We start from the raw sequence: 24337 nt of genomic DNA, 5'->3' as shown, positions 1-24337 counted from the left end.
ATCTTAAAAGGCAGACTTTGGTGGTAAACACGCGCATTCCATTTACCGTATGATTACCATGGGTGAAACAACAGTTGTGAGGCTCAACCACAGTAACAAGTCCAAAAGCAGGTGATCAAAAAGTAAAAAAATCCAGGTGGATTTAATGGGCAGAACCTATTTCACTACAGTGGGCCATCTACACAGAAGAGCCAGAAGCACTTATTCCTCCGAGTGCCCGTGACACAGTTACAGTCCCCTCCACATATCATGATACATTCAGGGTATTGGATAGTAAGTCTTAAAAATCCAGAAACTCATGTTGTTCAGTGTTCAGGACATACACCTTAACAAACCAAACTGAACGCCCATCCAGTTTGCCCTCCAGTACTGTGCACCTGCCCGTATTTATAAGTCTTATGAATTCAAATGGTACCGCTGTGTCCAACCAAATTAGCTTTCCCCTAGCATACTATGAGTATGTAGTACCAAAAATATGCCTGCTCCATCTAAGACTCAACTTCTTCATTTCCCTCTAGTAAAGAGGGCTTTTGTAGGAAAACAATATCCACCCTTCTACTCTTGATATAGGCATGTATTCTATCCATTTTATTAAGAGTCCCACCACTTCACATTTCAAGGTATTACGTTGTACCTTCGACTCACAACCATTCACAGTTGAAATAATATCATTGATAACATGGGTTCCTTACCGAGTATTTAAGGCAGACATCCCCATTATCACCGTTCCCTGCGGTCCCACCGAATCTGCGAATCAGCCGCCACATGACAACTTCCTCCCTTTCATTGCATAGGTGCCTATCTAACGGAAACAACAAACAGGCCCAAATAAAAACCTCCTCAGATCCAAGTATAGATACACTTTGCCTATTAACTAACAATAACTAATACCTTCTGAGCCTAACACTAAAATCAGATAATTTGGTTTGCATGGCCTTCGTCCCTACTCCATGTACTCTACAGGCACCTGACGTTAATGGTAGGAGCACTTTCGGGCAGTCAGTCAGTCAGTAGCACTTTCGAGACGCACCACAAAGCTTAATCTCCATTAAGCCCTCACTAAGTACGTGCTAGAATCTTGTCACTGGTCCTATTACAGCCAAAACTAAACTCAGCGCTAAACTCAGTAAGTATACTCAGAGAAAGGACCTGTAGGAAGTAAGGGAAAGTGTGGGGGAACTCCCCCTTACCAAGCTTCACCAGCCTCTTCATGTTTCTGTTCCATGAGGCCACTGTCTGAGTAGATGATAATCTCGTCCGATGTCATTGAGGTTGTCACCAGCAAGTCAAAGTTGAAGCTTTCTTCTACTTTCTCATCTGTTCCAATTCTGTGTCTTAATTTGATTCTTTAGTTGGGCAATATGCTGTTTCGAAGTATTTGATCTGGCAGCACACCAGGGCCTGGAAGAGCCACTGGCACTCTATGGGCCCTCTTGATGATGAAAAGCAGCTAGATACCCTGAGGAACCATCTTTTCCAGGATGTTGGCTACGTTTCAGCTTTGTATGTTCTAGTAACCCCGTGTTTCTTATGTTATTACAACAGGATCATCCCTCTACATCTTCAGTTCTAGGTTCCAAGGTCTGAATCTTTCGCTGCATAAGGTCATTTGCTTTTGAATCTCCAGTTCTGTGGGGTGATGTTTGTCCAGTGTTTTGGTTGCAGAGACTCTTTCGCTTGTTTTCTGCAGGTTAGCCCCAAGCAAATTAAAATCCACTGCACGGTGTACATTTTTTCCTTCCCTGCCTCTCTGTTTTCCATTATTGCTATTAGGATACTTGCCAGCTTATATGGTCCGGTCACCATGCTGTCAGCACTGCACAGACCCTCAGCAGGCACATCTTAACTAACAGTTTTTGTTTTTCTGTGTCTACCCATGATCCCCTTCCCATATCATCCATCCAGAAAACTTGGCCTACTCCAAAGGAGCAGTCTATGGCAAATAACCTATAGTGTCCTCACCATAAACCCCTGGCAGTGCCAGGTAATCCAGTTCAGGCTTGGGCCAATATTCACACAGACAATTCAAAGACTATTGTGGCTCTACACGGATACTACCTGGGAATTCCCTTAAATATTGCACATAAGATTTCTCCATTGTCCAACTTAAGAACACCGGGTGACTTTGCAAGCTTTTCATACTCATATTGTTTAGGAGCTCGGTCCCATGTAGCTTGCAGCTTAGCTTTTGGCACGTGTGTCACTATTCAATCAATCTTCTCTCATCGGAATGCACCCCAGCAGCCAGGGGTGAGCATGCTCATTCCACACCTCAGGGCAGCTATGAAGATGCACCTAAGAATGGTGATGTGAAATTCACAAGCCAGTCAAACGTTTTCTGCTGATTCCTTCCCGGTAGGATTCTCCTTTAGAAAGGCAGGTTCTCACACCCCCAACTCCATCAGTGTGTATCCCACGGAGAATACGCCTGGTCACAGGTCTACTTCACTGATGCCATTGCCCACCAATGCTACCTGTCGTATGTCTCTTAGAACCTGGCATCTTGGATTGTTTGTGGCCCAGTGCAGCTTTCTCAGGAATGCCCTGACATTGCTTAGCAGCGTAGATAGGTCGGACCACCTCTTATCTGCCATGGCCTTCAATTACAGTCGTCTCCTGGCACCTCCTCCACTTTTTCTCTTGTGGGGCTTGTCGATCAACACTCGGGTGCCATCATTACCAACACTGGGTCCTACGTCTTGCATGTCTCTGTGAGCCTCTGAAAGACTCATGGCAACCTCCAAACTCAGACATTGCTGTCTCACGAAGATTGTTGGGCTGATGATGCTTAATAACATAATTGTCCTGTATAGTCCAATGAAAGCCTGTTCAAGGCCGATGTGGCCTTTATTGACTGCTGGCCACAACCCACCCCACAAAAAGTCTTAATAACGTAAATATGAACTGTGCCAACATTATCCCTTTCTCACAGTCTTTAATCAGTGGTCATTAGTATATGTCTATCTCCCTAAGACTAAAAAACTGACAAGAATGTTGAGAGCTCCATTCAATGGTGTGGCTCCAGGCTTGTAATGGCTGGTATAAGCCTTCTGCTTCAACAGTCCAATGTTTGTCTTTCTGTTTCTCCCTTTTTAATTTAGAACATTTAACCCTTAGTGAGTGGAATGTGCTAATAGCCTTGTTCCTTCTGCCTCAGGCTATTCCGGTTGTGAACGGCCCTCACCCTCATTATAGGCTCACCTGCTGCTTCGCCTATAACTCGTGTTCAGGGCCTTTAACAAGTGGTATAGTCCTGGGCAGCGGGCTGTAATTTTAGATTTATGTTGTCTTTGCTGCTGGTAAATTGCCTTCTAGTGTTGCAATTGTATCTGTTTTCATGTTGTGTGCTTGTGTCTTCATTAAAAGGGATCAAGACTTTGTTTTTCTTTTTTTCTTTATTTGTTTTGCTTGGTCACAGTAGATACAGCGGTGCGCGCAGCATCAGATAGTCCGGCACTCAGCACTATTCCAGTACCCTGCTGTGGGATAACTACATTGCAGTAGATATGGTTAAAACATCTACAGTTCGCCTGCAAGAGGGCAGGTAGACAGATAGGAGACAACTTACTCAAGTCAAGCGTGGAGGCTATTTTCTTTCTATCCTTTAGTGACCTTTTTTGACTGTGTTACTCGTACAAGAGGGGCCGCACGAAATGCCTTTTTTTTTATCTCTGCTTAGTAGTGCGTAACTGTGGCCTTTTTTAAAACTTGTATTTGGTGGGGGTTATGGGGGAAAAAAGACATATTTAAGAAGGGTGCTAAAAGTTGTGAAAGACACGGTAAACAGTGCGGCATTTTGCGTAAACTAGTGAAGTGTCCGATAGAACTGAATCGTCGGATTTTGATCTGTCTATCTTACAGTGTGTTATGGGAGGTGCCTAATAACCAAACACATTGAAATTAACGAACAAGCTGCTACAGTGTATATTTTGCTTGAGCAAATCTAATGTTTTTTGAGTCGGAAAGTACTTGAGTAGAACAAGGTTTACCATTCTGAGGTGTATGCCATAATCAACCAAAGATATCTCATTTGTAGTTCAAATGAGACCATAGTCTGTGAGGTTTGTAGATCAGTTGGATCCTTACCTGACCTGTAAAAAAGCTTACCGTCTGGTTTTAATCAACTTGTTCCTATCTAGACACTGAATTCGATCCAAGCTAGCTGTCACTCCTAAAAGTCTTCATCGTATCCCCAAAATGACAAAAATGAGAACAAAAGAAATAGTCATCCATTGAAATGACATTTTTAAAGTGATGATTTTGGATCATCTTAGTTTTTAAAGGATGTAGCCCACACAAAGGAATCACAAAATATCTCAAGGTGTTACATTAAGTTTGCTGTCCCCATTGTTTTCATTAGGAAGAGGGAAAGTGTTATTTGTCCATTCACTTTTACTGGAGTGAGCAATAGTTTGTGATGGAGAAAGGATGGAAAAAGAATATTGTGGTACCACACTAAATACCAGAAGTTGATTTCAAAGAGCATATACCTCGAAAATCTTCAAAATCTGCTTAACAGTGAGTCAGGGTTTGCAGAAATGCCCTAGCTTCTGCATGTATCTTTCACTAACAGAATAACCAAACATGTAGAGAAAAGCTTCACAGTAGTTTTTCAAATGAAAAAACTCAGTGTGGGCTTGAGGCAATGAATAAATGTTAAAAAAAAATACCGAAAACGAATTGTCTTTACTACAGATTTTCTTGTGCCTCCTTTTTTAGATCTCGCCTATGCAGCGCGCATGCGCTGCACAGGAGGGGACCTTTTGGAATCGATCAGCATTTTGTCCAAAAACATGCACGTTTTGCATTGATTTCTATTGCAACCTGTGCACGTTTGGTGTTTCCCTTGCGGGAGCGATCAGCGGCGCCATGTGTTAGCAATTATCGCGCTCGCTCCTGCAAGGTAAACGCTGCGTGTCCCTGCTCTCGGCCACACTCCCCCCACCCCTCCCACTTGTTTATTATTATAGGCGACCACTCCCCTTCCTGTTTGAGACTCTCGCCGGGGCCATTGTTTTTGTTACCACAGGAAGTGTACATAGTCTTATCACGAATTCTAGCACGTTCCTGCAGCATCACAACCGATCCCACGGACATACATATTTCTGAGAGCTGACTGTCAGTGGGAGGGTCTGATGCAGTCTCCGCCAATACTAGTGCACCACATGGAGTTCCCAAGTGCTCATTGGCCGTATAAGTATTTAGCCATGCAACAGTTGATGTTGTTGCACCAAGGATATTGTGCTGCATAACTAAATTCTTATAATGTCCTGTATATAATCCCCTGTGAATTTTGCCCGTGCCAGTTGGCACAGTGTAAATGTGTGATTATGTTTCTAAAGTGTTTATGATAATACAAAGGCTATTTTTGATATAACCTTGTGTGGAGTTCCTTTTATAGTGTGCCTAGTGTGTTGCTGCTGTGTGTGTGTGTTGCGCAAACGCTTTACAAATAGACTCCGCACGTACCTCACTCCGAGCCTTCCTGCAACAGACTGTGGTAGCTTTTACTATGGAGCGGGCTCAGTCTTTAGTTGAAGGTGCACCTTAGGTGAGTCGGTCAGAGACAGGTGTTTTTTTATATTTATTATCCCTCCTGAAACATACGGTTCCTATTCTATGGCTATCTTTTGGACTCTGTTTTGCTCGGGCACTTGCACCCTATCTCTGCCTACTCGAGAAAAGATGAACCTCAGCCCTCATTGGGCAGCTCTGTGGTGGTTCTGCCCTCGTAACGAGAGGTGTACCTCAGTCCTTCCTCGCCATACGCAGACAAAAGCAGTTGCGCTCCGAGCCCACTTACTCCATAGATAAGTCCGTTTGAGGTTGTGGCTAACTCTTGTACTCTCTGTTTACATCACGGCTAATGAGTAGCCCTAAAGAAGCTGGTGGTGCCCATTGAATTGTAACTTTGGCTCAGTGTTCATTTAACTTAAAGAAAGCTTCCCTCACCTCGTATCATTACAGCCCCTTTCTAAGATGTTATTACTATAATCTTACTTTGCATTTTCTCTAGGTTCACAGAAATATGTTTTCTAGTAAAACATGTGGCTGCTGGTTTGCCTGACCTTCTCCAAGCATGCTGTTTTATATTGATGGTACTCGTTTTAATACAGCCAGCATGCTAAGAAAACAGGTTGACCTGAGCAGTGTTCGCTACTCGTGGTTCCTTCACCCTCCCCCAGGTGCATACCCCACATTCCTGCAAAACAAAAGTTCCAGCGTTGCTATAGTGTCTAAAATCAACAGACGCACTAAGTGTGTGTTCCCGCGTGTCCATGTACATGTGTAATGGTATTGTAGATATGCAAAATATAGCTTTGACAGATTTTTACCTGCTTTACTTTCCTGTTTGGAACAAAAATTCCTTTTTTGTGTGAAAAATAAATCCAGTTTTAGCAGACTAAAACTATTAAGTAGTTTAGTCTAGCTGTTTATGTATTTGAGGCTTGACAGCAACTTGTTGTCACACGGCACTGCTTGCGGTTAAGTTACTCTCCCGTGTCTTCCCTTAACAACACCTACCGCCCCTTACAGCTTGTTATTTACCAGTAAAGTTGTTCGTAATTGTGCCACTGCACCCTTTTTGTGAAAAAACTACGACTCCCTTACATAAAGAACAGAATGCGGCGCTGCAGGGGATGAATCAACTGATTACACACCCAAAAGGATATTCAGCTATGAATAGATATAAAGTCCAAAGTGAAACATAATACAAAAATAAAGAGCAGCTCACCAGCAAAAATGCGGGCTTTCCTACTCCGCCTCGATGTGGTTACATAATTAACCAGCCTCTTCTTAGACGACTTACACCTTTCGTTCACTGCATTTCCATAGGCCTTGTTTTCAAATGTTTTCCTCTGGCTCTTTTCTCTCCCATCCTGCCACTTTCTGTCTCTGCACGCCCATTTCCAAATATCGCAGCCAGTAATCTCCTGCTCCAACTGCTAATGCAGGAGGTGCCGGGCCCCCAGCAGCTCTCCAGTTTGCGCTCCAAGTCTGGGATCAAGTGCAAATCCATTCATGGAGCAGGACAGCCAGGGAACTGCTGCTGTACCTCACGTGACCCAATGTTAGAAATAGGATTTCTGGTTGGCCACAGCTTGCGCCAAAGCCAGGCAGAAACCACCACTCTAGTCAGGGCAAGGGAGTTACACACTGATGATAACCCCTGTTCACCCCCTTGGTAGCTTGGCGCGAGCAGTCAGGCTTATCCCAGAGGCAATGTGTAAAGCGTTTGCGCAACACACACACAGCAGCAACATAATAGGCGCACTACAAATGGAATTCCACACAAAGTTATATCAAAAATAGCCTTTGTATTATCATAAACACTTTAGAAACATAATCACACATTTACACTGTGCCAACTGGTACGGGCAAAATTCACAGGGGATTATATACAGGAGATTATAAGTATTTAGTTATGCAGCATAATATCCTTGGTGCAACAACATCAACTGTTGCATGGCTAAATACTTATAGGTCCCAAAGGCGAGACCTATTGGCTATGCCAATGCTTGTTTCCTTTTCTTTGCCAAAACGAAGCCATTTGGGAGAGATCATGAAAAACACGGAAAAAAACCTTCACTTGTCGTAAAGGCCTTTATCGTGAGGTTATTCATTTTTGAAGACATGAAGTCTGCTTCTAAGCACACTGCCGCACACATAAAGCACAACCATGTTCACAAATAAACGAGAACATAATTATAAAATACAAACATAAAACAAACAGAAATTACTCTTAGCCACCAAGATGCAAGTAAGTCCTAAATGACTATTCAATGAAACGAATATTAGCTGGAGCACAGGATTTTGTGTTTCTGCATCATTTATCTGGTGGCAAATTGTTCCATAATCCTACATTAATGTGCCATGATATTTTCTCCACCATACTTTGAGACATGGAATTTTCCAGGGTATCACACAGGCATAGTGAGAAGATGTCATCATACCCCAAGAGACTAGTACATAGCCCTGCAAGTCATAGTATAGACATATGACGTTTAGTTCCGTTTTTATAATTATCTAGTGTGAGAAAAGCCATCATTGTGGTCTTCTGTAACATACATCACACCTTAAAGTCTGTACCCTGATGGGTGGATATCTACCAGATCCTTTGTCTAGCTAGGGTAATATAATCATAGCATTTCAGCCGACAAATAAGTTTAATGCCCCCATTCTGCGCTTTCTGGAGCTGGGTAATGGTTTTGTCAGGGAGGGTTGAGTATGCTGTGTTAGAGACAATAGGTGAGATGTTACAATTGCTCGCACGTGGGTAAGATCTTTGTGCTTGAACTGGTCCAATGCTTTGCAGCTTATTGAGATGATAATGTGCTGTTTTCGGAATGGCCCGGGCCTGAAATGTGAAGGCTAATTCTCTTTCAAGCAAAACAACGAACCATTTCAAGGCCCACTCACACATCCCAGACAAATTTAGCTGCGGATGTCGTGTTTGTCAGTTGTGTTCCAGAAGTGCTTTTCGTAATAAACGATTCCAATGGGTCATACCACGAAAGTTGGCTTATGTAAAAGGCAGATTTCTGGTGAAAACATAAAGCTCTTGTCTGAATGTATACACTTTTCGTGGACCGTTAGATATACCAGTGAAAAGAGGTAGTTGAACGCCTTGATGTTGTTCTATGTGGGCAATTATTTCTGTTTAAAACGGCAGAAAGACAGAAAATTAGTTACAAGCATCTCATTTAAAATTTCATGTAGCATTCAAGAACATAGATAGCAATTTTTTTTATATATATTTGTTTTGAAGCTCGTGTTATTTTCATATTAGATTCATTGTTGGAGTATGCACAAAATTGACTGCAACTTAGTATATATTCTTGGTTATTCTTCATATATAACAGGTTCATGGTGTTAAGTAGAATGTCAGTGTAAGTTGTGGTTTAGAATCGATAGAAATGACACAACTGTCACGCCTAGAAGTTAATGGTAAACCTAAAGATCTTTGAACTTATTTTTGTACCATGATTATTGACAATTTTTAAAATTTAAAAATGATACTTTACCATCTATAAATCTAGGTACTAGTACAGTTTATAATTTGTAACTTTGATCTTGTCTTTCAGTGCTAGCCTCAGAAGGTTCTAGATATTCTGTTTAACCCTTTCCGTGCTGATGACGGAACCGCTCGTTCATCAGCCGCGGTGGCGCTGTGCTGATGACGGAGCGGTTCCGTCATGGCCCGCCCGACGCGCCTGCGCGGCGCTGATTTCGCGCCTGCGCGGCGCATTCTATTAAGTGGGCGGGGCCATGACGGAACCGCTCCGTCATGAGCACAGCTCAACCGTGGCTGGTGACGGAGCGGTTCCGTCACCAGCATGGGTGCGCCGCACCCCCCCCTGCCCCCTTAGCGCTGCGGCGGAATAGCCGCCGCAGCGATGCGGTTAAAGACATGTGTTCAAGATCTGAAGATGCCAGTTTATTGTCCCCATTCTGTTAACCTGATTATGTATAACCGGGCACAGTTTTGCATAACATTTGTTGACGTTGGGAAATTATATTTTGGACGATTTGATAATGGCATCAGAAAGATAATTCATGTCCGTGCTTGTAATAGTTGGACAATTGATTTCCTTATTTTTTTGGATAATCCATTTTATTGAATTTTCCAGAACTCAAGAAATTCATAGGCAGCAAGTCAGACACAGTTGGAGTGCCCATATAGTTAATCACAGTCAATAACACATGGGGTACCTGGTCAAATCGGGCACTGCAGGCTTAGAGTGCAATACAGGGAGACAGAAATAAACAGGTCATCACGGTGGCAACAAGTTGAACCATTTACCCCATACTTTCCTGAATAACTCCGGGCAGCCCCTGGCCTCAAAGAGAGATTCTTCCTGCAGCCCACACCAGTCCACTCCCTTCCTCGACTTTTGTATCGTCTGTGCCCTAGCCTGAGACCAGAGCGCTGCAAACTCTCTTTTCGCCACTGCCACAGCCGTCCCCAGAAAGCGCTTATCTGCCCTGGAGCCGTCTAGGCTGTCGAACACCCCCAGGAGCATACGTCTTGGGTCGTGGGGAACCTCCCATCCCAGGGCCTGCGTAAGTTCGCATTCAATCCCCTTCCAGAATGGCTCCAAAGCTGGGCAACGCCATACCATGTGGTAGAAGTCCGCTGGCGCGGTGTCGCATCGCGTGCAGGCTGGGGATGGCCTCAAGCGGACCTGAAAAAGGCGCAGTGGAGTGAGATAGGCTGCATGCAAATCATATAGTTGTACCAGGCGCAGCTTGGAGGACATAGTCAGGGTTTTGGGCACCATAAGGGCGTCGCGCCAATCAGCGTCTTCTAGGGGGCCCATCCATCCCTCCCATCGTGCAGGGGAAGGGATGTGTGCGTGAAGGGCATGTCTGAGTTGCAAATATTTATAGAATTGGGAATGATGGAGTACATGTCGTTGCTGCAGATCGGCGAAGGAACGAATGTGATCCCCCACCCATACGTCTCCAAGCAACGAGATTCCTACGAGATCAACAACGGCGGAACCCCTGCAGGGACGAGACCTCGCCCAGCCAGGTTCCGCACCAGAGCGGTGTCTGTCGAGTGTACGTGCGGTTCCAATGCACATGACGCAAAGCTGTGCGCCAGGCCATCAGTGCCGCTCTCGTGACCGGGGGTAGGGCCTGCGACACTGGGCTGCCATAAAAGAAGGACTGATTGATTTTGTTTTTAATGAAAGAGAAAATGCAAAAATAAGTGGAAAGTACAAGCTTATTAGCAGACTGCCTCAAACATCAGGATTGGCATCAAGTATAATTTTAATAGTTTAAGATAGCAGATTTTTATTAGTGACAGTAGCACAGTTTTATTTCTTTGTTAAAGAATTAAAGGCCTGATTATGATGGCGGTCGGACTTCTGTTCGACCTCCACCCTGTCGCGAACGGGACTGCCTGACTAGCTTTCAGAGGTCCCACCATCGGTATTAGGATGCGACAGACTTCAAGGCGGTCGCAGTGTGTATATTTTGTATTGCAGCATGTGCTGCGGGCTGCAGCACACGCGGCAGTACAAAATAAACACATTTTGCATATCCCTGCACTATGTGGCAGGCACCATGCTGGGCGTGCCATATGGTGCAGGGATATGTAGGGACATGGGCCGATGGCGGAGGGACCGCCACCGACGGCCTGACGGTGGCTGTCCCACCACCATCATAATGAGGCCTAAAGTCTTGACTATAAAGACAGTTTTATTACGAAATATGCATAAGACATACTTGTTCGATAACAAGGTTACAATATGAAATGGCCTTGATCTATTAAACTATTCCAACAAGGGTCTCACTATTGGTGTGGATTAAAACTCTCATAGCTTTGCTTATATGGGTCACAGTGCACCTTTTCAACAATGTTATCAGCCTCTGACTATTCTAAGCCTTCAATGGACGTACTGTAATTTTTTTTTTTCTTTTTTTTTTCGTAAACCAATGAAGCCTACTTTGTATGAAGCCCCAACAATTGATGTGTTGAAGAGTAAGAGCCATCTACAATGCTTAATATTTGGATCTTTGTCATACAGGAAGGCTATGCGGTGATAGTGCTGAATCCCAATGAAAACTACATTGAAGTGGAGAAGGTAAAGCCCGCAGCCCAACCATCTACGGACAGCTCTGATGAACCTGCAGAGAAGAGAGAGAGAAAAGAAAAAATTCTAAAAGAAACAAAAAAGAGGAGAGACTTTTACGAAAAATATCGGAATCCCCAAAAAGAAAAAGAAACTATGCAGGTGTACATCAGGGTAAGCTCATTTTAGAGCAGTGTATCTCTTCAATGCCCCTTCCTTTTAGTCATTTGTTTGCTTGTATGGGGCAAAAGTGTTTTCAAGTGCTTACTAATATATAGACGTCAACTTCTGTGACCACTGGAACTGACCAAAGTGTCTGAGCGTAGCTGTTTTTTAGTGGTTTTGTAGCATTTAGTTTGTTGGCCTGCATTGTCAATTGAGTACTTCATTTATGAAAAAGTTTGACCTTGGGTTTGAGAAGAGACTCTGTATCTTAGTGGTGCATGTTAGAATATTGTAATTTGTTAAGATTCCTTGATCAACCGAAGATTCGAGACATGTGACAATATTTTTATCATATCCATGAATTTGGTAACATTATTGGTCTTGTTGATTGTTAGAACTGTTTTGAATTTGGTGTTTCCCTTTCATTCAAAAAGATTGATGCAACTATTTCTGCTCCCAAATCATTTTTTCATATTAAGGCATTAATTGTAAATTCAGTAAGCTTGTTTTTTTAATTTTATGCAGTGATCTACACTATTAATCCTAGTCAGGTACTATTACTAGAGGCACATAGAATACTACAGCCTAGTCAATGCAAGGTCAGAGTAGGTGCAAACGTTTTTTCTTCAATCATGAAGTGATGCATCACCAAAAATTAGTATTGTTTTTCTCGTTCTTTTAGCATAACTGTTCAGTAATGAATTCTATTTTTATGCACGGTGTAGATGCTTCAGAATATTGAATGTATACCAGGTTTATTAACACATTTTCATGGTGCGTTGTTGTCAAAGCACCAGTGCCATCAGCAGGAGTAGTGGGAGTCCAAAAGCTAATGATTTTTGCCATTGCTCCATTTCATTAATTCCAATTAATGCTTTGATGTGTGCATCTAAAGAGTATTATTGCAAACAACATAATGTATGTTTTTATGAACTAATGTAATTTATTCCCCAGTTGTGAATAATAGTGCAATTCAATAGGCTTCAAAATGTCATACTTATTTGTTAGGCTTGTTATTCCCCATGTTAATTTCAGGTGTTTCTTTAGTACTGCATATAATGTTAATCTGCAGAAAACAAAATCGTTTTTGGCTACCAGTTATTGTTTATTACTATGAGTTTTCTGTTAATGGTTGAAACGTTTGATGCCACAGACCAATACATTTTTCTTTACAATAGGCTTTGTGTTATTCAGACCCAATTTTCAGCGGCTTTTGAAAAGATTACTTTCTAAAGAATGCAATGTTTTATTCCAAAAATACATTGAATTTTACTTGCACATGCTGTTCAAAGAAATCAAACCTTCTACTTCAAATATTGGTGCAGCACAGGTTTTATACGTCACTCCACCATTCACATGAGTGCATATTACAGATGTGTTAAAACTTGTCCGGAAAGGAAACAAAGATGTCATCACTACTCCTGCGTGCTCTGGGGTCTGAGATTCTGTTACATAGTTCCATTTGTGTTAAATGTATTAAAAAAATGCAAAAGTATTGATAAAAATATACAGAAATGTAATGTTGGAGATGTTAAAGAGCACTAATGGCTACTTACATTTCGTATTTCAATTATGTATTATTTCTGCGTGGAAGATGTCCTTTGCTGCATTGCTCTCACCAAAGCAGACATCCATTATGGTTCAGTGAGATTTCTGAATGGAACCAAAGAGAAGGGGGTATTTAAAATCGTAATAAATATTTAAATTAAAATAGCAAAATAATGGTGTAGTGAGGAAACGTTACCGCTTGCTCTTTTCCTTCCAGGCTCACTTTGGTCAGATTCATCCATTGCTCTCATGATATCTTTCATACTTTGTCTTTATTCGCAGTCTGAAATTCATACCGTGCTTTATAAGTTTTGATTTCTGTTATCAGTTTTAGAAGTTCATGTCAGCCAAATAGATGTTTGGCTTAACGCATCTGAATGTTTTTTGTCTCCAAAATTGGTTCAGAAATTTTCCCTGAAACAGGTCGAATGATCTTGTACAAATTTTACATCTTTTTCCGATGTATGTATCTTGTATCTCTATAGCACGAACGTAGGGGAAAGGTGATAGAACGACATACAGGTTGAATGACAAGCATGTTGCTCTATGACTAAGACCCTGGGTTTCAATTCAGTTCTTTAGAGTTTATAAATCGATTTTTTTTCACTGATCCCGGGCAAAGGGTTCAATATTCTTTTCCCTTTTTTTTTTTGAATATACATTGGAAGTCCGTAAGGAACTTAATTGTTTCACAATGCTCTGTTCAAATACTCTTAGAAAAATTAGGGGCCCCCCTATCAGGGTTTGTCTGGGACCAGGTGAAAAAGGGAATAAAAAACATGTGGTGTCCCACACTGTCAGTCCAAATGCTAGACTTAAGGACTACTATATGGAGATTTTTGTAAATCTCTCAGCGAAACGCAAATAATTGACCTGTCTAAAATGCTTGGGTGCGAAAAAGGCAGGAGGTAAGAGATCCTAGTTTAAACGGGATCATAAGCTCCCACAGTTTGTTATGCTGTCTTGTCACAATTGAAGCAAAAAATGGATTAACGAGGCTGTTATCAAGAGGTTTTTTGTGAAAAATGTATTCACATTTTTATTATTATTACATACAATTTGATTTATCAATGGGTTAAAAACATAGATGAATACACATCTCAATATTTTTGACAGCTAAATGCAAAATTTTTATAAAACATAATATATAAAACAAGAATCAGAAAAATGTCGACGCGCCGTTTCGGCTTTTTTTCATATAAAAACACCTTCTTCAGGACAGATTCTAGGTTTAAAAGAACACAGAATTACCAAACATTGATTATCACATTGTCGTCTTCGTTTACATATTATCACTACTTTTCTCTTATAAATGAAGCTATTTGGTTCACAAGCCCCTTTCTTTTTAGATGTACACACAGTAGATATAATTCAACATTTATAGTCTGTTACCTCTCTGTTTTTCCCTCGTTCTTTCTGGTCTATAGCTATATAGACAGGCCCCTATGTTGTTTTGTCATATTACTGATTCCAAGGTGTCACTCACCTCAAGCTTAAAAAATGTTTGTTTATGCACTCAACGGTAAATTGAAGTTCCTACTGCATCAGGATCCCTTTGGGTATATGGGTCTGTTGGCAATCAGTGCTTCTTTTGAGGATAAAAGAAGCTGACTGTAAGGTAAGAGGAAAATAGACAATATATTATCCGTCCCGTTTCTATATGACCTTCCTGTCAGTTGGAAAAACTTATATTACCTTAAATAATAATAAGTGCGACGATACACACTGTCCAGGGGAGCCACTGATTTGAAAGGGAATGCTTCTTAATGTTATTTCTGTAGGTGAGATGATGGGAAATGTTATTGGGTGGTCTTTTCTATATTGTTTTCCCTGTGTGTCTATTGTTAAGGTGCAGGACTCACCATTCATAGGTTAGCGAATCGCTGAAAACACAGACCTTCTTCTGCTGCCTTCAGTGGCACATAAGGACTCAGGGGTTGACCTCCAGTCTTTATAGAAATTCAAAATCAGTCTGTAAAAAAATTTACATAGGGTATTACCTCCCTGTGTCATGTGGGAATTGACCTACTTAATTGGTCTTATTATCTATCTTTTTGATATTCTTAGCATTATTAATGAAATTAGTTTACTAGATTGCTCCCTGGATTTGGGTGGTTACAAAGATTGAAATGTCCTCATTTTTGGTTGCCTCCCTTCGTTGCAGATTACCCTTACTAAGTATATATCATTTTCAACGTATGGTTCTTTCTATAGGTAACTGTCCTGCTCTAACTGATAGTATCAGAGCGGCTAATATGTGGACAGTCTACTATGTGTCTTGATCTCTCCATTCACAGTAGCCATGTGATCTAAAGGACTCGATTCTATGTGATACATTTTTCATGCTGCTTTGCTCTATGCCCTTACATCTATACTTAAAGGTTAGATTTGAATGATCTTATACATGATTTTATAAACCTCATCTTGTTATAATCATTCTTAATCGTATACAGGATAATTATCCCTATCGCGTGTTCTTAATTTAAAGTAGAGAAAACAAAAGGTATCTGTAGCCATGATCGCTTTCCTTTTCACTAATAAAAATAGATATACACTGGATATTGTAGCCAGCTATTCCTTAGTTATAGGAATGTCGGCATGCCTGCTTGTTCTATTTAAAATATTCAAGCACTCTTGGAGCTTTGTGTTGACTGACCTTGAAGCTGTATACCGGCCTTCCTGCTCCTCACTTGGACAGCGCCGCCCGTTTCGTTTTCTTGCTGTAAAACGATACGAATGACATTCCAGCTGTCAATGTATCTTTTATACTAGCGAAGTTCTAATGGGGCTATCTCCCAAGGTTCGCGATTGGTTGGTTCATAGCCAATCCGAAAGCTGTTGCTGCTAACGCATATTTTCTGATAGTGAGTCTGCTTCTGAGGCTTTACGATTAGTTGCTTACTAGCCAATCACAGGCCCGTTCCCGCGGTTACACTAACGCGATTTCTGTTTGTAAATCTGCACAGTTTGTTCTGATTGTATTTTTTACTGTTTTTATTTTCCTGTATGAATATAGGGAGGTTACAGGATTTGGCAGTTGTGATAATGCCTTATTATCGATTAATCGTGTAGAGATGAAGCCCTGGTTTGCCATCACGAGTAATTCCTAATAGTCCGTTTTTAAAGCTAAGCGATTGGTTGATTTCTAGCCAATCACAGGCCAGTTACCACGGTTGCACTGACGCGATTTGTATTTATTTGGCTGCACAAATAGCTCTGCTTACACTATTTTCTGTTTGTGCGATTGTGTGATTATCGTATGTATATGGGGAGATTACAGGAATTGGCGATTGTGAAAATGCCATATTATCGATTAATCGTGTGGTAATGGAAACCTGGTTACGCTGGCGGGTAATTCCCAATAATTCTTCCGCGTAAGGCACTTTGCGATTGGTTCGTTACTAGTCAATCACAAAGCCTGTTGCCGTGGTTTACGCTGACGCCCAGTCAATAACATTTCCCATCATCTCACCTACAGAAATACCATTAAGAAGCATTCCCTTTCAAATCGGTGGCTCCCCTGGACAGTGTGTATCATCGCACTTATTATTATTTAAGGTAATATAAGTTTTTCCACCTGACAGGAAGGTCATATAGAAACGGGGCGGATAATATATTGTCTATTTTCCTCTTACCTTACAGTCAGCTTCAATTATCCTCAAAAGAAGCACTGATTGCCAACAGACCCATATACCCAAAGGGATCCTGATGCAGTACGAACTTTAATTTACCGTTGAGTTCATAAAAAAACATTTTTTAAGCTCGAGGTGAGTGACCTTGGAATCAGTAATATGACAAAACAACATAGGGGCCTGTCTATATAGCTATAGACCAGAGAGAAAAAGGGAGAGGTAACAGACTATAAATGTGGAATTATATCTACTGTGTGTATATCTAAAAAGAAAGAGGGCTTGTGAACCAAATAGCTTCATTTATAAGAGGAAAGTTGTGATAATATGTAAACGAAGACGACAATGTGATAATCAATGTTTGGTAATTCTGTGTTCTTTTAAACCTAGAATCTGTCCTGAAGAAGGTGTTTTTATATGAAAGAAAGCCGAAACGCGGCGTCGCCATTTTTCAGATTCTTGTTTTATGTATTATGTTTTATGTTTTATAAAAATTTTGCATTAACTGTCAAAAATATTGAGATGTGTATTCATCTATCAGACGAATTATGTCAACAGAAATCCCTTTCGTAAAATCCGGGAAAGACGCTGAAGATCTGGGTATTTGACGGAGAATAAACTGAAGTATCGTAGCGCTCTCAAAGAATATCGGAAACAGATCATTAAACATAAAAGAGGCTTTCTAGCCGAGAAGATCAATAAAGCCAGCAATATCTCGTGAGAGATCTTCTCAATCGTTAGATCTTTCACCGATCCCCAGGCTCTGGTCCGACAACAGCCCGCCTCCCAAGAACTCTGTTCCCAGTTGTCTAAATACTTCGAGGACAAGATTGCCCAGATCCATGCCTCGTTCCCTCTCCATGAGAATACCGGGTCCATAGTGGACCCTACTGACACGAACCCTTCTGGCCCAGTCTTTGCTGACTTTACTGTGATATCGGAGGAGTCTTCCTTACAGGAATTACTCAGATGCAGGTCAGGATCCCCAGTGGATCCCTGGCCAGTAAAACAATATAAAGCCTTGGCATCCTTCCTCAACCCCTACCTCAATCCATTATGGAATTCTTCTTTGAGTTCGGGCACTTACCTGGAAGCCTGGAAACGGGCTTTCCTTGTCCCTATTTTAAAAAAGGCCAACTTAGATCCAGGTAACACCGCTAATTATAGACCGATATCTCTCCTTCCTGCCCCTGCCAAGATACTCGAGCGATTTGCCCATCAGCAAATCGCTGGTTTTATTGAGACCCATGGCCTTATCCATGACTCCCAACATGGCTTTCGGTAAGGCCATAGTACGGAGTCGGCCCTTATTGAGATGGCGGACTCTGTCCGCTGGACGCTAGACCGAGGATCAAGGGCGGTGTTGGTGCTGCTGGACTTATCAGCAGCATTCAACACCGTCTCCCACCCCATTCTATTAAAAAGACTGAAGGCCTTGGGAATCCAGGGCAATGTCCTAAAATGAATTGGTTCTTTTCTGTCAAAACGCTCACAATTGGTTCATACCCCCCCTTTCACTTCTACGCCCAGGCCATCGAAATGGGGCGTTCCTCAGGGCTCGTCGTTAAGCCCTCTTCTTTTTAATGTTTATTTTTCCCCGCTAGCTGATATGATTTCCAAGTCCGGCATTAAAACTACATCTTATGCTGACGACATTCAGCTGCTTTTCACTTTTGAGGACCCATCCACTTTTTCTTTTGAACCCCTTAAATCCTGCATCAGAAACATTGCTCACTGGATGGATCTCAATTCCCTAAGACTGAACGCAACTAAGACTGAAGTGCTCTTCTGCAACCAGCCCTCCCCTCTAGATTCTAACATTTGGTGGCCGGAAGATCTGAGCCAAGCCCCCATTCCTAAGGACTCAGTCAGGAATCTTGGAGTTCGCTGGGACCAACAGCTGTCTTTAGGCTGTCAGGTTCAATCAGTCTCTGCTGTCTTTAGGCTGTCAGGTTCAATCAGTCTCTGCTGCCTGTTTTTCCAAGATTAAAACTCTAAAAAAACTTATCAATTATTTGCCATGCGCCCATAGGAAAACAATTGTTCATGCATTGATTATCTCCCATTTGGACTACGCAAATGGACTCTACCTAGGATTACCCTCTGGCCTTTGTCACAAACTCCAAATGGTCCAAAATGCTGCGGCTCATTGATTGGGGGTCTCTCACGCCGACAGCATATTTCTCCATACCTCCGCGAACTGCATTGGCTACCCATGAGCAAGCGCATTGAGTTTAAAGCTATGACACTGGCTTACCGCGCCACGCAGGACAAGGGGTCTGCCCATCTGAGATCCATCCTTCGCCCTTACTGTAACCCCCTGATCGCTTCGTTCCAACTCTCAATGCCTGCTGGTTACACCCAAATTTAAAAAATCTCGTTCCGGAGGCAGAACATTTGAGCTGGTCGCTGCCCAACGCTGGAACAAGTTGCCTCTCAACCTGCGCATGAGTAGTACGGAATCGGAATTCCGCCGTGCTTTGAAAACCTTCCTCTTTTGCCAGTAACTGCTGGTCTTAGGTTTCTTTCTGTAGGGACCCCAATACAATCATTTAGCGCCGGGACACCCCGTTGGGGTAGCTGCGCGCTTTATAAAGGACACAATAATAATAATAATAATAATAATCTATGTTTTTAACCCATTGATAAATCAAATTGTATGTAATAATAATAAAAAAATTGTATACATTTTTCACAAAAAACCTCTTGATAACAGCCTCGTTAATCCATTTTTTGCTTAAATTGTGACAAGACAGCATAACAAACTGTGTGGGAGCTTATGATCCCGTTTAAACTAGGATCTCTTACCTCTTGCCTTTTTCGCACCCAAGCATTTTAGACAGGTCAATTATTTGTGTTTCGCTGAGAGATTTACAAAAATCTCCATATAGTAGTCCTTAAGTCTAGCATTTGGACTGACAGTGTGGGACACCACGTGTTTTTTATTCCCTCTTCAAATACTCAACATTGGAATTCTTTAAATTATTGCAGGTTTGCATGTTTTCTAAATTTGACTGTAAACGTTTGTAACATCAAGGGTTGAAATAAAGCAATATGTTATAAATGTAGGTTTGTCAGCGTATATCAATTGATTGGCTATCAGCTGTAAACACCTGGTCAGTATGTAGAAATTCAAAAGTGTTAAACCCACATGACGAGCCCTGTTGTGCTTTGTCCACCTAACATAAAGGAAAACAACTAAGAAATCTCTGCACCCCAGTGGGCCCAGCCATCATTCTAGACCTGCACAACACCTCCTGCAATCATCTGGGGGTGAAATTCATTTGCCAATAACTAACCGATAGCCGGGATATCAGCAGCATGTTTTTGGGAACTGCTGTCTGTACATCCATTGGGCAGTTGCGTGTTTTAAAGTTAAATATTGAAATTCCGTAGCGAAGCGAAACATTGCTCAGAATTGGGGAGCAGCACAAACGCCAACCGTGACAGAGTGGTGTAAATACATGGATATGATCATGGTGGCTGAAAAAGCCATATATAATTACAGAGTGTGCCCCAAGAAATAGGGGAGGGTGTGGGGCAAATGGAATGAATTCGGAGGTTATATATGGACCCCTCCTGTTGTAGACCAGGGCTCAGACGATGAGATGTAGTGAGCGTAACTGTACAATCTATCCATCACTGTATACCTTATTGCTCGATGAGATGTTATCCAAGTATTCTCGCTTGTACGAGGAATGTATTGCAGATTCCATATTAAATAAAATAAAATGTTTGTTTTAAAAATTTAAATTTCAATCTTTAACTAAATTAATATAAGAAGGAATGCTGACGTGTAGACTATGTTGTGCACCATTATGCATTAGTATGTGACCTTTGAAAAATAATCGACTTTATTTTCTCAAGCTGCTAGAGTGCTTAATTTGTAAAAGAATACATGCCGGGGCCTAATGTTTTGTTCATAAGACTGCTCTCAGTGCTACTGAAGGTTGGGGTGCCAAATTCCAAGGCTGACTAGGGTTGATTCCACCCCATGCTTCTTTAAACCAGACACTCACAGGCACTATTCTAACTCTTGCATGTTCTCGTCATCCCTGCTTTCTCCCTTTGTCACTGTTGCATTCACCCCTTTTGTGCTTTTCTCTTGCTTGCTCTGGATCCAAGTCTGTTGCGGAAAATTAAAAATGCTGGTCTCCAGAAAATGAGTGCAAGTGGTTCCCACTTGCAAACACTGCCTGAAATTAAGCATTGAGCTCCCATTATTTTCATTCATGAATTACTGCTTTGTTTTCTGTTCTACTAAGGTGACTTGTTTGCTCTGAGCAGTAGCCGGTCTTTTATTTATGCTCAGCAGGAGAAGCTCCTCAATACAGATTGTAATAATGCTCAATCCTTTTTCCTAAAGAAAATATGCCACTGACCTTTGTTGCAGGATTAATCAGTTTGGTATTAATTGGTGGCAGAAATGAAATCAATGTAGTTGATAAGTCAGAATTGTAATTGATATTGGGTAAAGTCGCATACCGTGGTTATTTTCATATTTTGCTTTATTCCCAACTTCATATAATCTATGTTGTTTGGCTGTAAATATTGACCTGGCTTCCTGCTGTGCCAATCTGTGCTAATCTGCTCTCTTGGCTTCTATTTGGGTTGCCAGCTTCTCATTTGATTGTGCCATGTATTGGCCTCCTATACTGATAGCTTTTCCTCCAGCTCCCTACCGGCCTCTTCTGTTTCTCTCTTCTAGCCTACCATATGTTCAGTTAGCCGGCCAAGTACCACTGCTTTGTATGTCTCCCACTTTATAATCCACCAAACCCTTATTCTCCTTAACGTATGTACCCGTGACCTTTTACATGAAGCTTTTTAATGACCACTCAGTACCCTTGTGTCTAGTCTCCATCCAGGACCCACGTATGATATGGGTTGTAACAGTTGCATAGTTAATGGTGAGTTATTTGAAATTCTCCTTGGTAAATACCTAACATTTCTGAACCTTCCCATTTGCCTCGCTGGACCAGGAATGATCAGTCTTGGACATTGATTGCAACGCCTTAGCCATATTATTTCTCACTGGGATGGGGATTCACTATGGATCCTCCAGTCCTAGAACCTTCAGGAAGCTCCTCAACCTAGCATCTTCCCTAGGTCCCCTCCCCGCACCGACCACCTCGTCCATAGCCCCATGAAGGGTGAGGTTAAGATCTTCCCCACCACTAGCAGTGCCTCAGCTATGGACCTTATCCAGTCCAACATCCTATCGAGGCCCAGAGACTGGAGGCCTGGCAGATGTACCATGATGTAATATATACTTTCTCACCCCTTTCAGGTAACCCCCAGGTATACCTGGGTATCTACCCACTTGCCCCAGTATTGGAACTTTCATAGATTCCCATGCTTTGTATCATTCCCCGTCGTCGGAATGGGAGCCTCGGTAGTATAAAAACCATAGAAACAAAAGAGAAACCTAGGCCTAGGCCTCATCTCATTTTGTATTCTATCCACCTCCTTTTGTAAAAAGAGACCAAACTTTTGCCAGGACCAATCAGAGCAGCCTCACCCTCTAGAACCTTCCTGAGAGAGCTCAGAGCCTCAGATTTTTCTACCGCACGTTGTGCTAGGGAGTCTCCACTGAGCTCTGCTCAGTTTTCACTGTTTTTCTACTTATTTCTTCAAGTTTCTGCTTCAAATCGTCATGTCTGACAAGGAGAAGAAGGCCTTATTCAGGTCCTGTGCCTCTTGTGGCAAAAAACGTCTTTTTGTGGAGGATAAGCATGATAATTGCATTTATTGCTTATATCCTGACCACAAGGCCACAGACTGCAAGATCTGCAGGACTTTCTCGAACAAGACTCTTCGGGACAGAGAAGGCCGGCTACTTACCTGGCTTCAGAAGATGAAGACACGCAAGGAGGTGCTCTCTTCGGATGAGGAGGATTCCGTGTCTGCTGCTTCCTCGCAAAGATCAAAGAAGAGGGGTAGGTCTCCCCCTGGTTCTTCGACATCTGAGCCCCCTCTTAAAGCCCCTCACAAGATCTCTGACAGGTCTGAGAGGGCTGGTCCTCTTCAATCTCCTCACGAAAGTGTAAAGGAGAGGCAGGGACAGGCTACAGCAGTGGTGCCAGCCTTAAAGGACAAGAAGGAGGTGGTGATCCTTTCTCCTCCGTCCAAAAAGATCAAGCCCAGTGATAAACACTCTACTGGCACTTCAGGATCTGGGCCGGAGAAAAAACAGCGTCCGTCGACGACGAGAACACCAGGTACGTCGACGACTGTGACTTTGGCTAAAGTTCCCGCTGTTTCTGTGGCTCCGTCGACGGGCTCGTCGACGGTAGCGGTGTCCACGACGGCGACTTCGTCGACGTTCAAGGTTCCGAGCTCGTCGACGATGATGGCTTCCACGTCGACGACGACTAGCAGGCCGCTGTCGACGGCCGCAACGACGACGAAGACTACGTCGACGACGTCGACGACGACGGCTTCCACGTCGACGACGATGATAATGACGACGAGTTCGTCGACGAGACCGTCGACGGTGGTCCCATCGACGACGAAGATTGTGTCGACGACGGCTGTGGTGCCGTCGACGGTTACATTAACTGATGCTCCGACGACGACGGCGTCGTCGACGAGACCGTCGACGGTCCAAAAAGTGCATTTTCCAGTTCGGAGAATGAATATCACGCCGGAGATGACGTCTCCGCGACGAGTCTCTTCCCATCTACCGACAATGCTGTTAGATGATGAGTCTGACGAGGATGAGTTTCAGGACAATTATGGACCTGCCTATAGTCCCTCGGACTTGAACGTAAAGTTGCAGGAGACGGACACGGAGGAGTATTTCGACCAGGCAGGTGGCCAACAACTACATCCTTATGTTGTGGAAGAGCGACATCCGCCGAGTTTGGGACAAGGCATGGTAGCCATGCCCTCCTCTCTCATTTCGGATCTTCAGGACATGCTTCAGGATTATCGTAAAAGGTTTCCGTCAGACCCTTCTGGACAGACTACGTTTTTTCCACTTCCACCACATCCGCAAGTGCAGCCGGCTACTAGTGTTCCGGTGGTACCCTCCACACCACCGCCAGTGACACCTTTGGCCCGGGTTCCCACACCAGATCCCGTACCACTGCCCGATGCCCATCAGGATACCTCTTCGGATGAGGAGGTTGTTCCAGTGGATCCCTTGATGGATCCTTTACAGGACCCCGACCCGGATCAGGGGGACAATGACCCGCAAGACCCAAATGCTGCTGGTCGTGACACTTCCATCTCCCCTCCGGTGGATATAGGGGGTTTTCATCATCTGATGGAACGGGCTGCTAAGAGGTTTGGCCTACCTATTTCAAGAGAGGAATCGGAATGTTTCCTTTATGACTTTAAGGAACAACACCAACGCTCTGTCAAATCTATTCCCATTATAGAGCATGTATGGGAGGAGGGCATGAA

At 42.7% G+C, this 24337-nt stretch overlaps 1 protein-coding gene across 4 annotated transcripts in view; it reads left to right on the top strand.

Annotated features, from left to right (window-relative positions):
- The window catches only part of ARB2A (ARB2 cotranscriptional regulator A), a 1817924-nt gene that overhangs the window by 832053 nt on the left and 961534 nt on the right, over positions 1-24337 (top strand). For all 4 annotated transcript variants that reach the window (XM_078675377.1, XM_078675378.1, XM_078675379.1 and 1 more), the window contains one exon: positions 11541-11759. In XM_078675377.1, coding sequence (XP_078531503.1) covers positions 11541-11759 — 219 coding nt within the window. The remainder of the gene's footprint in view (positions 1-11540; positions 11760-24337) is intronic.

Source organism: Lissotriton helveticus, chromosome 2_1, assembly GCF_964261635.1.
Source record: "Lissotriton helveticus chromosome 2_1, aLisHel1.1, whole genome shotgun sequence".
In the NCBI taxonomy this organism is placed as follows: Eukaryota; Metazoa; Chordata; class Amphibia; order Caudata; family Salamandridae; genus Lissotriton; species Lissotriton helveticus.
This window is presented reverse-complemented; position numbering and strand designations above follow the sequence as displayed.